The 15,897-nt window shown below is 37.1% G+C and overlaps 1 protein-coding gene across 2 annotated transcripts in view; it reads left to right on the top strand.

Annotated features, from left to right (window-relative positions):
* The window catches only part of GABRB2 (gamma-aminobutyric acid type A receptor subunit beta2), a gene marked incomplete at both ends in the record, with an annotated part of 166,260 nt that overhangs the window by 52,328 nt on the left and 98,035 nt on the right, over positions 1-15,897 (top strand). For both annotated transcript variants that reach the window (XM_082323762.1, XM_082323761.1), the window contains one exon: positions 7,670-7,890. In XM_082323762.1, coding sequence (XP_082179888.1) covers positions 7,670-7,890 — 221 coding nt within the window. The remainder of the gene's footprint in view (positions 1-7,669; positions 7,891-15,897) is intronic.

The following is a 15,897-nucleotide window of genomic DNA, read 5'->3' as shown; positions in this document are numbered from 1 at the left end:
TTTTGCTTACATGTTAGCAGCTCAGGAAACTATAAAGCATCAGGAACAAGAGCACTTGCCCAAATGTTACTCCAGTCTAGTTCTGCATCTGAGCACAACCTGAGTTCTCATGTTTCAGCCAGATTTAATCTCACTATTCATTACTATATTCTTATCCTGGATTTTTTTTTTTGCCCCCTTCATTAAAAGGATCAGTAAGACACGCAGATTTCTGGTAGCGGTTTCTGGTTTTTTGCTTTTGAGTCTCTTCTCCAAAACAATAGCTTAGGCCACCATTTGCTCTCATCAAACTTTCCAACTGGATCTCCAGTTCTGCTTGATCGCCGGTTTACTTCTACTCTATTTAAGAAGTTATGATTTTAATTTTTATTTTGTTCTTTAGTATTTTCAAGAATATTTTTTACTCTTTTGCAATACTATTAATAAGGGAAGCCTGGTAATAAAAGCAATATAAATATGATTTCAGTTGTCAGTATTTACCTTTCTGAAGATCTGTAGGATTGTACGATTGCATAGGAAATGGTCTGTGAACTCAGAATTATTCTCCCTTCTCTGGGAAATGGCTTGTGATAGACGAGTAAAGAAAAATTTGAAATTCAAATGTAAATAAACTTTTTTGGTATTTCTTGTGGCTTAAAATATTTTACTCTATTTCAAAGACATGACTAAATAATAATAGCACATAATTTTGTCTGAAGCAGAAAAATACTGTTTCCATAACTTTTCATTAAAGCGAGTATAGTTTGCATTTATTCATCTTACTTTGCATTTGCATTGTTCATCTGAGAATCCTGTAATGCTGTATAAAGAGGACTAGATCCTTTCAAAAGAGAAAAATCTGAAGATATGGAGATACGTGACTTTCTTGAGCAAGTAGCAGTTAGATTACAGTTTTCAGTCCAAGTTCACTTTAATCAATCTTCCTCGTATTATGAAGAGACAGCAAATCAGAGAGAGCTAAAAGACGTACGGCAGGTGCTTTGTGATTGGAATGATGTGCAGATTGCTGGCTCGGTAGAAGTGCGGTATCATGGTTCAGTCGGGGTGACTTGTCAGAAATTAAAATGGAGTGTCACAGCGTCTCGCTAAACTAATTAACGTTACAGGAAACACATCAGCCGGAACTGCTTTATTTCATTTCAATGCATGAAATATAATGACGCTGTATCACAGTGCAATATATAAATCACTGTGTAGAAACAATATAAATATTGGCTACTGTCAGTAGTGCTAAGGAGACGCAAATTCATGATCTTGTTGCTGAAATGGTAAGCAGCCTCTTACTACAGATTTCATACAATCAGTAGTAAGAAGCTTTATGTCTAGGAGTCAAGCTCTGCTGGCAGCCGTTTGGCTTCCATACACAAGTCTCTTGCTTGATTCAATAATGCTGTGTTTTTCTGAGAACTGTTGTAGGAGATAAACAGCCCATCTTTGCTTATTTGTTCAACTGAGAAATGAGAATTGCTATGAATAATTCTGGGATAATTGCTGCAGAATAAATGGTAGGCTTACTCGTTGGGATCTTTTCCATTTAGGAGAGATGATAGACTTTAGATCATACAACTCCTGTCAGGAAAAACCACCTGCTAAGTTTTAGGAGACACAATTAACTAGAAGTCTTTCTTGGATTTGAAGCCAGCCTGGGAAGTGGGACGTGATCTATGGAGAGAGTTCAACTTGAACTCTGTGTAAGGTTCTTGATGTCGTTGTCATTTTCTTGAAGTAAAGATTTACAGACTGTGAAAAATACTTTTTTGAAAGGGCACATGACAGCATTTATTTTGACACTTCTTTGGTATCACCCATTATTCCAACAGTTCGTTCTACTTTTATGTAAGTCACTTTGTGGTGTCTCCAGTGCTAACAGAGCAGACTTTTTATGTTCATTTTCTTGACCTGAGTGTGAGATAGGTAATTATGAATCAAACATGTTGTAGTCGTTGGTTTTAAATGGAATGAGGATTGAAAGGATTGTCCATCAGCACTCTGGGAAAGACATTGCTTCTGCAATAAATCCACTGAAGCTCCTTTAGCTTGAAGTGCTTTGTTTTGGATTGCTCTGTATACCATTGGAGTAGCGAAACATGTTGGGTGCTTCCCACTGTAGAAACTGCACACGTCAGTGGTAGCTTCATTTGAGTCTGAGGAGGGAGCAGAATTAAATTTTGCTCCTTTCTTCTGAAGTATATAATAGCTTTTAATATATTAAAACCCATTTTGCAGTGTAGATGTATACTTTTAATAATTCACTTAATGGCACTTTTAAATATGTCATCAACAGACAGCTTTTTAAATGTGTGTGGTAAATAAATATGGCATTCAGGCAACATCTTCAGCTTCAAGCATTTTGAGAAGGAAATTATTTAGCTTTAAAAATGCCATGCTGGGAAATGTAGTAAAGTATTTTTACAAGTTAGGAATAACCAGGAAAGTGATGAGAAGTGGACTTAAGCCAAACCACAAATGAGTTCTCCATTTATTAGTGATGAGTAGAGATAAATAGGTTCTTCAACTCCGTGCTACTATGTGTTGTATTTATAATATACAGAATGTTTCTTCTGCTTATTTTTTTTTCTTCTCCAAATTTTTCTAATTTTATGACTTCCAAAGTCATAAAGTTTCAGTAGCTGTGTTATATCCCTGTTAAAAACGTATACCAACGCTTGTATTAAGCCGCACTGTGAATCAGTCCCGTTTTGTGTAATGTAGAAGAAAGACCTATATTTTAAATGTTATTTTTCTCACATTGGACCTTATCCTCATGCTTTGAAAAAATCTACATCTGGCACAGTCTTTTGCATTAGACTCCCACTGTCACTGTGAATGTTCGCGAAATTTATTTCCTTTTTTGCCTCGATCCTTTTTCCAATATAAAAAGAGGACCAGCAATATACATTTCACAGTTATTAGCCCATGGGTGGGTTTAGCCAAGGCCTGCGTTCTAATCTTTTTAAGCCAATAATAGGCCCAAACTGGCATTTCTTTTTTGGCTTAAGAAAGCTTTTATTTGGGTGTATTAACGAAATGAGAGAATATAAACAAGAGTGCCAGTTTTCAGATTTGATGCTTTCCTCTGCAGTACCTTCCCTTGGATCATTGAAGTTGATGGTCATTAACTGAAAACTTGGCTGTCTGTAACAATTCCATTTATCGAAGTGTAAGTTTAAAGCTCCCAGCGTATATACATTTCCAGCAGCTGCAAGTGTTTGCAGGCAAGCACTGCACAAAGATCACATTCAGGAAAAAAGTTACCCATAAATATGCTAATACTAATAAAACTGTTCATTGCTTTTTTATTCATATGAGAAAATTTGCAGTAAGATTAACTTTGTGTCTCATATTTGTTGCTCTCCTGTTCATTCTCTGAAATGAAGAAGAAAACTGGGAAGCTGAACTTTAACTGGTGTGGAAAAGAGGAGAGATCTTTTCTTTGATCAGGATAGAATAGGAGTAACCATCCATTTTCTGTTGCCTAAATTTCTGCATCTGGAAAGAAGAAAATAATTTATTAAATTTACATGTACGTGAACAATGGAATAATAGTGAAAGCTATACAAATGGTAATATTGTGTATTTACAGAACATACAGTATTTTCCTATTTACATTCTAAGTTTTGCTTGTAACTTTGTCTATACTAATAAAATGTTGTACAGCATCTCAGGCTTCACGTGCTCAGGGTACCTGATGAAGCTATTTATTTATCTGTGTACAGTGTGTCTCTGTATGCCTGTATTGGAAATGGTCTGTGCCTTTGTGTTTGTCTGGGGCTGGTGTACGCAGCCGTGGCCATCATGAGGTTTGGGTTCATGTTTCGTTCAACTCATTGTAATTACTGCCTTGTGCTAGGCTTTTAAGATTAATTCACTCCTGTTTCATCTTCATACTTAACTTCATACTTACTTCATCTTACATACTTCATTACTTACACTAAGCTTCTAACAATCCCATCCTGTGAATTTAATAGGATGCTAAGGCCTTAAAAAATTAAAATCATCCTTTACTAGCCACTTCTGTTCCTCTGCTTGTTTCGTGTGCCTGCCTTCCTAAAGAGGCAAGATATTTGCGTGTTTGTTTTGGTGTTTATCCCTAGGATAGAGGGGAATTCCCATATTTAATGTGAGTTGAACAGAATTTTTTCTTGTAGTATTTCTGCTAGACAAGCATGTTCTTAATCTCAAAGTATAAAACGTCTTGGGATACTTCAGGGACGTTTTGTACCTGCACATCATCTTTTTGAATTACTGTTTCATTTGGGATTTTGAAAACAGATGCCTCCCTCCTTTCTAAAGAATGAATTGCAGCTTATGTGACAGGTTTTCCTTTTTTCCTAACCGATCACTTTGAAATATGTAGCTTGGAACACATTTATTTTTAATAATAATTAAAAAAACTCCACACTTAAATTCAAAAGGTTGTGAGAGTTTTATAAAAAATTATATAAGGTGTCCTGTTTTGACCATCAGAAGCTCCAGTCTCATCTGAAAACTAGGGCCAACAGATGACAAATAATTTTTAGTTGGAACACCAGCTCTGTTTCTGGAACACAGTGTGTTTGATTCTGAACTCCAGCCTGGGGACTTGGCTTTTCTTTCAGCTATACCAGTGCTCCAAATTTACAGTTTTATGTAATTCACTTTTATGCACTGTACCATGCATGTTTAGTTTTCTTCCTCCTCTTCTTTTCCTCTTTTACTGAGGTGTAAAGAGGCAAGCATGTTCTATATATATGCTATATATTAATGCATGGAGATTATTGCGTAGAAAAGGAGTAAAATGCAACATTCCAAGGATAATGGGGAGCAAGTGCTACAGCTCATCTACTTTATGTTGCGATATGTTAGTATAATGAAGACTAATACATTTTCTTACTGGCAATATATTACTGAACACTTTCTGGTATCTGGTTATGAATCAAATACTGCATAGCAGTGATGAAGCATAACAGCAAAATTCTGCAGATGTAGGTGGAACGTTCTTGAAAGCAGACTCTCGTCCTGATCCTGTGGGGATGGGGAGGGGAGGAGATTTCAGATTCTTAAAACTGATCAGGTTAGAATAGTTACCAGGTGAATGTATTTGGCACTAAAATAATTGGAAAAACTTATTTGGCGTTACCTACTTGTAACCGTGCGGTCTTGTTAATGCTTGTGACCCCCTACCAAAGCTGAGCGGCGTTGCGTGCGCAGGCTGGGGGCGCGTGCGTCCCTTAGCAGCTGGAGGCAGAGCAGGCGAAGGCGATGAACCGTTACCCATCGCACGTGGGACGAAGGCTGAAGGGACAGCGTTACCATTCTGGTTTTGTGTTGGCAAGGGAGAAATGCCCTAACTGTTCTCAACAGGAACATGTATTTCTTTCTGCTTCAGTGAAAACTGAAGCGGCATTTTGAAGCTCATGTATGCGCGGTCTTCTGAAGAAAGGTGCATAAAAAATAAGGGTTTCTACCATGGAAATACACACCTCTGTAGAAAAATAGTTTATGCTGGTTCATGTGCGTGCAGAGTGTTCTGCGGAGGAGGCAAGGTCAGTTGGTTTCGAAGTGCTGTGTCATTGCCTGGAGAGCTCTGCTGGAATAGCCACAGCTGTCACAGACCCTTCCTAACGCGTGCTTTTAAGGGTGGGCCGTGTGCGTCTTAAAGTGAATAATCACACCAACCTAATTTAGGCATAAAAAATTTCATTAATAAAGAAAGGGAAAACAGTTTTCTGGATACTCAGACATTGCTAATGAACATTGTGTCTGATTTTTATTTTCTTCTCAATTTGCCGTTGACACTGGCTCGAATTCACTTCCCTGGAGGCGCTTCACCGATGGGCGTAGGTTAAGACTGATTGCCCTAGATGCTCTAAAATCAGTGGAGAGAGATGCGTCTCCAGCGCGTGAAGTTAAGTAGTATGAATCCCACCTCTCTGCATAGCAGTGGAAGAAATTTAGTGTGTCTGTGTGTCTGTTTTCCCATTCACCAAGGAAGGTAATTTTTTCTATGTGCCTTTTGTGAGATTTGGCGTTTATCAAGTCCTAGGCTGTCCTGTAAAAAGATAATTTCTAGAAATGTAGAACTTACTATTTTTGGTGCTTTTTTTTTTTTTTTTTTAAGTAAATTTCATCGATGTCTTACAGGGCCATTTTTGTAGATTTTTTTGAAAATTTAGTCTGTGAACCTGTAAAATTTTTACTTCTGTATTCTGTGAGAAGTTCTGTATAGTGTTCATGTGTCAAAATTTTTTTTTTTTTTTTTTTTTTTTTTTTTAAATGAAGATGTTTGTAAAATACTGTTGTGGTAGGTGCTTTTAAAGTATTTCAGCAGGAAGATTAATGTTTCTTTGCCAGCTGTAACAAAAACATAGTTTCAATAGTGGTCTCTCCTTCTTTAAAATATGAAGTAGCTAATGAGAACTAATATTTCAATTTATGCAATAAAATGTTAATATCTTGCATGCTTTTCTCTGTTATGCAGTGCTAGGAATTAGTTTGTGAGATGTAGTCACCACAGCTGATTATTTGTTGTAAGTTAGGTGGGATTTCTTGTTTTCAAGAAATGTGTCGATACAGACTTCCAGACTCCGAGATGGCTGAATCCTGGGGTTGCTGATAGTCACAGCAGCTTTCGTCGACTTTCTGTTGAAAGCAATGTTTTGTAAGCTAACAGTACTCACAATTTAATGAAGCCCATGTTAAGTAAGAATTCTAAACCAAAATAGTCCGAGTGATTATGACTTCTGTAGAACAAGTGAAACACAATATTGGGTTTAAAATATTCCTCCTTTTGGTATTCCTTCAGTATTGTTTTACAGCCCTTGACCCAGTGATCCGTGATCAGGTATACAGTTCCTTTGTGTATTATTTATGGAGGTTTTTTAGTATAGGCTAGTGTATAATGCGTATTCTGCCTCTGTATAACAGGTCTTGCAAAAACATAATTTTTTGTAATTACGTTGTTCTCTAAAACATCAAAAGATCAAAACTTCTCCAGAGTACTGTACGTTAGTGGCCTGCATCAAGACAAAGCAAGTCTCATAATGCTGCAGATATTTACCTAGATGGTTAATTGTGCTCTCTGAATTGTTCCATTGAGGTAACCAGAGTTACTTCATCTGTAAAATTAAGTAGAAGACTAAGACTCTGTAGCATAGAAACCTCAGAGACTTCCCACTGATTTCGATGCCCAGGGGAAAGTTAACAGACTTTGAAGAGATTTTAATTTAGAGGAGTGTTTGGGTGGTAGCTGCCACTTCAGAGATGCAAGGCCTGATCCAGAGCTCTACTGCATACAGTGGAGACCATGAGATGAAATTCAGATCTGTGAATGTTCCTGTTTCCCAGAATTCCCAGGCTTGTTAAGTGCTACAGAAATTGCAGATTGTTAAGCGTCTACAGATTTTTTTTCCATTTTGTTTTTAAATATTGAAATGAGAACTCCCAAGTCATTCATAAAATGTAAATACCCCATCTTTTTGGTGTTCTCATTTCTGTTATTAAGTATACACAAGATGTTCAGTACTGTAAAAATAAATAAATCTACTTATGGAAATTCTGAACAGACATGTTTGCCTTTAAGAACAGTCACGATGAATAAATGTGTATTTGCTTTTTTTTTTTTTTTTTTTTTTTGGCCTATGTGTGCTGTCTGTTTCAATGCAAACCTTTTTTGTTTTTATAATCACAGGACTATACCTTGACAATGTACTTTCAGCAAGCGTGGAGGGATAAGCGGCTGTCGTATAACGTAATACCTCTAAACCTTACTCTGGACAACAGAGTAGCTGATCAGCTGTGGGTTCCCGATACCTATTTTCTGAATGACAAGAAGTCATTTGTACATGGTGTCACTGTGAAGAACAGAATGATCCGTTTGCATCCAGATGGGACAGTCCTTTATGGACTCAGGTCAGTATGAACTATTTCTAACACTTCTGTCTTTTATTTTTAGTCTTTTAATCATGGCTTCAAATTAAAACCCATTCTTTGCCTTTTTTTAATGCTATTCTTTTTATTCCTGTATTCTATATAACTGATGATATTCCAGAAACAATTTTAACTTAAGTATTCTAAGAATGGATAAGTTTTTTTTAAATTTTTTTTAATATAAATTTTGGCAATAAACTGCCATTTTTAGTACAGTTCAGACGCTTGTATTAAGAACAGATAAGGCTGTAAATATTATTTTAAAAACTCATTCTGGCTTAAAAGCCAGTTTTAGAACTGCTTCCTCAAAGGAATTGAAATAAGAAATACAAAACAAGGATTAGAGGAAAAAAGGGAAAATATATATGGCAGCTAAATCGATAGTTTAACTAAATTAGGTATTTTATCAATATTTTTGTTTGACTATCAGATTGGTTTGTATGCTACCCAGATGAATCAGTTTTCTGCTTTTCACTAAGATGAGGTATGACTCGAAATGTTTTTCAGCCTGATGTTGTTGTTATGTATGACTGTATGGAGGGTGGTGACTGGAGGAATTGACAGAACTTCACTCTTGAGAAGTTCTGAAAACTGGGGGAAAACGTCTGTTTAGCAGTGTTTATAGAAAAACTAATTACCGATGAAGTGATTTAAATATATTCCTGCAAAAGATGACTGACTTAATATGGTGTGAGTAGCAAGTGTTGATTGGGTTAAAAAAAGAAAATGCTGCAGAACTTGAATCTAGAATGTCTCATATTTTCATATTGAGAATAATATACAATAATAATTTTGGGAAGGCCGATTCTTAAAACTTTTATTAGTGTATTTCTTTCATTTTCAGTGAGATTTTTCTGTTGTCTGCCTATAACTATCATGTCAAGAAGCATGCACTTTTAACTTGGTTATTTTCTACCCAGCTGTAAAGGAAAGCAGCACAGTCATATATTTAGTTCTGTCACTTGAACAAACATGGACCATGAAGTTTATATCTAATTAAGATCATCTGTTACAAGTCACTGATCTGGATGCCTTTAGTTTTGTTATTGCACTTTAACATGCAGGTGTTTCTGGAAATCCTTACCATGAACTACTTAGATTTGCTCAGCTCTCTCATTAATCTAACTGATCTTGAGATGTATTAATATGTTTCTTTTTAGAGGCTTTTGTTTAGAACATGGCTACCTAAAGCGAAAGTCAGACATCTAAAACTAAGTCCTAAGATGTCCTAGGGCTTCAGGCTTAACACTTCTGGCATTTGACTTCAATTTTCACACCCAAACCTGAAAATCTCCAGGGTGATAAAGTTTAGCCAGTCACTTGTGCCAGCAAGCGCCTTTCTCAGGACGGGTGGCTTCTAGCTCTGTCCTGGTTTCGGCAGGGATAGAGTTCATTCTCCTCCTAGTAGCTGGTACAGTGCTGTGGTTTGGATTTAGGATGACAATAACGCGATAACACGCTGATGTTTCAGTTGCTGCTAAGCAGTGCTTACGCTAAGTCAAGGGCTTCTCAGCTTCCCCTGCTCTGCCTGGTGCACAGGGAGCTGGGAGGGGGCACAGCCAGGCCAGCTGGCCCAGGCTGGCCCAAGGGCTATTCCATACCATATGGCATCACACCCAGTATAGAAACTGGGGGAGCTGGCCGGGGGCAGCGGTCGCTGCTTGGGGACGGGCTGGGCATCGGTCAGTGGGTGGTGAGCAGTTGCATCACTTGTTTTTCCTGGGTTTTGTTTTTCTCTCTCTTTTGTTGTTTTCCTTTTCACTACAATTTACAATTTTTTTTTTTTTTATGTCAATCATTAAACTGTTCTTATCTCGACCCACAAGTTTTCTTACTTTTGCCCTTTCGATTCTCTCCCCCCTCCCGCTGGGGGGGAGCAAGTGAGCGAGCGAGCGGCTGTGTGGTGCTCAGCTGCTGGCTGGGGTTAACCACAACAAGTTCTTAGGTAGAAACCATTCTCCTTGCGACTGAGACAGACGAGATCAGTGCTCTCACCACTATTTTGAAGTCAGGCTTCAAATGCCTCCTGTCTGGATGATCCCCGGACGCTTCGAGTCTGTGCCAGATGGTGATTCACCTCAGAAAAGGGGGGTGAAAGTGTTCACTTAGCAGGTACTTCATGGCTTTGAGCCACTCTCCTAATGGACAAGATGCTGATTTCATCCTTCATTGTAGAAGCTAGAACATCTTCCACTTGGTGGAAAAGATCTGGTCTTTTCCTGGCTCCTTAGTTTGCTCTACATTTAAGGAATAACACTGCCTCTTATGGCTGCCATGTTATTTTTCTACTTAAAAAGCAAAGGAAGAAAACTAAAAGGCTGTGATAGCTGCTAAAAGAAATAGAATTAAGTAGCTACATCTGGTACATAGCAGAAGTATGCGTTCTTGAAGTATGATCACAGTAAGAGCACCAGCATGGCAATTTTTATGAAACGTGAGACCAGGTAGAGAATTTTGTTAAAGATATTATTTTTGCATGGTTTGGTGGTTTTTTTTGGTTTGTGGTTTTTGTTTTTTTTTTTTTTTTTTTGGCAGAAACTAAACCTACGTATTTCACTGTTAGATCTGTAACACAGACCAGATATTCTCTTATGAACTGTAGAGAAACATTTTGCCATATATAACTACATGAGTTACAGATTCTGCTCTTTTGTGCTGGTTATTATATTTACCAATTTGTATTGTGTCCAGTTGTGTTTTCCCTGTGAGAGCAATTCAAGCTTTGGCACTATAGCTGGGAGCAAGTCTGGAGTTCTTGTTATTGTTCAAGGAAACAACAGATACTTGGTTCCTTAAAATGGTGAAACTTTTTGTTTACAGTAAAGGGAAATATAAAACAACTACTTGACACACATTCGCATTAATGGAGTGAGAGCAATAAGAGCACAACAAAGGTTTTGGTATAGTTTTCGATTTAAGACTCTGAAATCATCATGGTTATTATTTTTCAGAATAAATTATGAAATAAATATCAAGTTCAATGTTATCAATAATTCTGACTTCTTATTGCTACTTGTGACAAGTCATTTTCATGCTGAATGCTTAACAATCCGTAATAATTTCTGATTTTGAAAATGTTGGTAAACAGTAAGTAGAGCTCGCAAAAATATTGTTCTATAGAAGAATCAAGTAAAAGAAAGATTTTCTTTAGAAACTTTCAAACCATTCATGAAAAATACTTTTTCTAAGGTTTTGGGTCTTTTGTTTCTTTCCCAAAAGAAACAAGGTATTGATGGCTTAAAAAAAAAAAATGGCAACTAAAAGCTTGGGTTTACTTTTTTGTTTTTAACAATTTTGATTTTCGCAATTTTTAAGACTGCGTACTTTTCCATATACTTACATAAGATAGCTTTGCCTCAAAATGCTTTGCAGAAAATATTCTGGACCATTACAAGAATGAACTTAGTTGTCTTTTCTTAGCTGAATTGGTGTTGGTATTGCGTCATTGTCTTGGGTGAAACCGTTCCTCCTTTTCATTGAGTGTATATAGCAAATCAGTTTTAATATCTTTATGATGTGAGAAAGAGAAATCTTGTATATTTTTTACTTGAAGCTGTTTAATGTAATTAGATGAAACATTATTAATGCTTTGATCCTTTATTTCCCAGAGTTATTTTTTTCAATACTTGCAATCACGGTATGGTATCCAAAATGGTTTCAGACTAACTCTGTATGTTGTTTCTCGTGTAGAACTTGTGCACAGCCCAAAGTAAAGGTGTTAGAAGAATTTTTTTTTCTAGGTCAAGAATTTCAGATCAGGAAATAATTTTCTGGTATTCCAGTATACCTAGCAGTCTCATATTTGCGATTCTCAATTGTCACATCCCTTTTAAGACTCTGCTTGGTACATTCCAAGCGTTCTCATGGCCCTGTGAGCTGGTAGGAGATGAATGAAGGCTGTGAATTCTGCCTTCGCTCCCTTGTTGTGCTGAAACGAACTGTGTGCTGAGGGCGGTAGCGAGGTGACTGTCGCCCCGTGCTCCCACCCATCACAAAAGATGAGGGGCTGCAGTTGTCATGGGTCCTACTGCGGCTGTGTACTTGAACAGCAGAGAGGGGAAGGACACCGCTTGTTTCTTGGAGAGGCAGTGTGCTGTGCTGTAGAGACTATGCAACATGAACAGAAACCTAATAGATGAGGACGTGGCAAGGAAAGAGCCAGCTTTTGACCATAGGATGTTCATAAAGTCCTTTTTGTTTTCTAGTGCAAGAGAGGCTATTCAGTAATAGCCTCTAGTCCTGGGAGGACTGTCAGATTAAAGTTACCGGCTGTTACTAGAAATAAAACAATTATTATGTTATGACTTGCATGGAAATGGGGACCTAGCAATGCCAGTTTAATAATAAAAATCTTTCTTTTTGCCATAGTACCTTATGCTGTACTAAAACCTGTGGGGGGTGGTCCTCGAGGTTATTTGCTGCATTTAGAAAGATGCACTTCAGAGTGGATACAGCAGATAGGTCACCATATAGCTCTCCCCCTCTTAGATAAATTCACACCCCCACTCTGTCCTGAGTGTTGGAGGAAACATAACCCTATTTATTCTTCAAGTGAAAAAAAGAAAATTATGGTTAAGGGTTTTTCTCTAGCTTTTGTGACATATTCAGGTTAAAAAGAAAAGGAAAACATTTAAAGGCACAATTGGTTATGTGTTTGGATGAAGAATTTTTCTTTGGTCTCAATTATTTGGATGAGTAAGTTTGTTTTAGAGAAGTCTTGACTGCATCTGTGTACGTGCATGTTTCTTTTATATCAAAATGATACACTGTTTGGGTAAGAAGGTGTTGCAAAGGCCATCTTACTATGATTTTGAAAAGAAGTATGTCTATTTCTAGCTTTATCTTTTTCTTTTCAAATTTCTATCTGCCTGTCCTTCTCAGGATGTAGCCTGTTTCCAAGGAGGACTGCAGAGGGGATTGCCAAGGGCAAGAGACAAGCCTGAATATCAATATAGGTCTGTCATAGTTGGATAATTACCCTCGGAAGCCCCTTCTTATATGTCCTAATTATTAATGATCCATGGGCAAATCTTTGTGGTGAAATGTAGGAGATCCTTCATCTTCCTCCTTAGACTCAGCTGAGTAGGTCTCAGAAAGACTTTCTGGCTAAAATGTCTTTCAGACCCTGGGGTGGATGGGGCAAATACCCGTGCTGGTAACACAACAGAATTAGGTGATTAGCCATATTCTGCTTTTGCCTTCACTGGACCACGTGGCAATCAATGATGTGATCCTAATGTTAAGGTTTCAGTTTTATAGCTTTAAATAGCTTTATCTATTTCATCTAAAATTAATTCAAAGTTAATGTGATTTAAAGTGTCCACAGTAGTGATATATGTAATGCCTGCTTAGTATTAATTCCCACATATCGTAAAAATGCCTGCTTAATATTAATTTCCACATATCATTTAAAAAAACCTGTACGCTATTACTGTTCTGGAAATCACCACTATTATTGCTGCATTAATTTCCTTTAGCTTATACTTGCAGTGGCATATTCTTACTTTGAGAGGCATTCTACTAAATTGAGATTCCTTTAAATATCAGTGTTAAATTTGCCTCACCATACATAGATATATAAATGTGTGTATAAATGTATACACACGCACACACATATATACATATGTTTCTGTGAATTCGGTTTCATTTACCTTGATTTCTGTAACCAAATCCATCGAACTGCAAGTGATCTTATTACCAAAATGATAATGTATATAGCCGTCCCATTCCTTTATGCCCCGATAGTTTGATTTCTGTTTTGGATATAGCAAGCGGTGGTCCCGTAACATTGTTCTTCTTGGTTTTCCTAGCAGAACCCCTACATGGTATGCATGTCAGATCTGATTACGTTTAACATCCTGAAGGTAAATTTCAGGAAGGACTAGGAGGCAGTTTTCTAAGCACCTGGCTTATGAAAGGGGGCAGAGAGAGAGAAATGGCTAATAATGAATGTAGACATCTATATGGTAGCTATGATGTCCTCATAGCCTGCCCTGTTCACTGCCACAGGGCATTAGTTAAGGGTATAACTGAATTGTGACCAATTTTTTACAGAGAACATGATGTACTGGTTACTTTTGGGTTTAGAAGTATTTTTATTTCTAAGGGATAGCTGCCAGCTATTTGTGTTTTGGGAAAATGTTTTTTTTTTTTTCACATTCCAGTTGCAGTATAGTATTTACAAATACTACTGAACTTTCTCTTTTTCTATTTAAAAAAATGTTTTATTTCATATTATTTTCATATTCCATCTGGCAAGAAAATTCTTCTTTGCTACCAAGACCAGAACATTCAATAGATGATATACTTAAATCACTAAAGTGGTAGAAAATTGCAGCATACAGTCTTAAACAAAGAGTCATTACAGGGAAAATTACTATCTGTTGGTAGTTAAGACGACTTACGGTGGGATATTAGTGATTTGCCAATGTATATAGAAAGGTAAACTTTGAGGACCAAGATTCAAATCTGAGATAACAATCAGTTTACAGTAGGTTGAGCAAAGCTTGAATAAGATGTGTAGCCAGAACTCAGGAAAAGAGGCTTTAACTAAATTTTTGTATGTTAAAATATCTGGTTTATATAATACACATAGAAGAAACAGTTGCTATGGTAGACAAGATTTGTTGTTTCTTAAATTTATTTTTATATATACCAATGTATATAAGAGAAATTTCCCCTGACTTGACATCTTCTTGACATATTCTAAAAGGCAGACAGAAAATTCACCTGTCTTCTGGTTTATTCTGTGTAATTCTGGGGAAGAATAACTTTGATTTTTGCAGCCTGTGGAAGAACTGCAAGTTTTCTGAGGCTTTTTGCAGGGTTGGAATGCAAGATTTGGGAAGGGTGACGAGCAAGCCCTTCTGTTTGCCAATTTGGAATTGCTACTTTTTGTGTAACTAACTTAGGGTCTCTTTCTGGAACTCACCTCTTTGCTGGAAGAGAGCATTTGGGTGTTGCATGTCAGAATAAGGAGGAAATTAAGTTTAGAATACTAGGATTAAATACAGTTGAAGAAGTGACTGAAGACAAAGATTTTTTTTTTTTTTTTTTTTTTGGTGGTTTTGCACCATTAACGGGCTGTTTTTAGAGATATTTGCTCTTTTATACACTTCTCCTAACAGTTCTCACAAGTGAACTCTGAGACAGTCGGTTAGTCATTGAGAACTGATAATTACATGATGAAGAGTATTGTATCCTTTCGTATCTCTTCAGTAGGCCCATTTTATGCTTTTTGTAACTGAAGCTTGTGAGTGTTTCTTGCTGAAAAACAGAATATCCACAAAACTTCTGATAAGGGGCCATGTCCTGCGAGGTGAGGACATTTCCATCCTCTTCAGCCGAAAGAAAAACACAAGGCAGTAGAACAGGGTAGCTTTGTCAGAAATGAAAGACTTGTCCCATTCGAAAGCCCGACAGTTTTACTTGCCAAGATTTATTTAATACATTGCCAACTATAAGTTTCCAACCCAACTAGCCATAATTCCTACCTATTTGACAGATACAAGCTAGTAATCTCCCATAAATGAGAGAATTATGGGTATGACAGTCTTGCTTTGTTCTCTATTTCTTGTTACCAGCATCGAGTCACATGAATTCAACATAGCCCTGGGTGCTTGGATTTTGTGTTGTCTCGGCTGTGCCTTCTGCTGCTGCTCGCTCAGTTTCAGCGGCTTGGAAATTTGCACAGTTGCAAGTAAAATAGATTCTCCCACATTTTGCTGTATTAAAATAGCCTTGGGCATTTTTGTGGTATTAATAGACTTGTTCAGCAATTTAACTTCTCATATAGAGCTTATTATCTACAAAATCTGATGGACAGTTTAAAAAGCAATTGCCTTTCTAAATGCCTTTAGTTCTCAGAACATACTGTTTGAGAGGGGAATTGTTCACACCAGACATCCCTCAGTAAATCATCTGATCTTTATTTTGCTACTTTTCACTACTTTTTTTTCTTTTTTCCTCCTGATAGGGCTTATTTTTTGA

This window comes from Platalea leucorodia (genome assembly GCF_965183815.1).
Source record: "Platalea leucorodia genome assembly, chromosome: 11".
Lineage (NCBI taxonomy): Eukaryota > Metazoa > Chordata > Aves > Pelecaniformes > Threskiornithidae > Platalea > Platalea leucorodia.
This window is presented reverse-complemented; position numbering and strand designations above follow the sequence as displayed.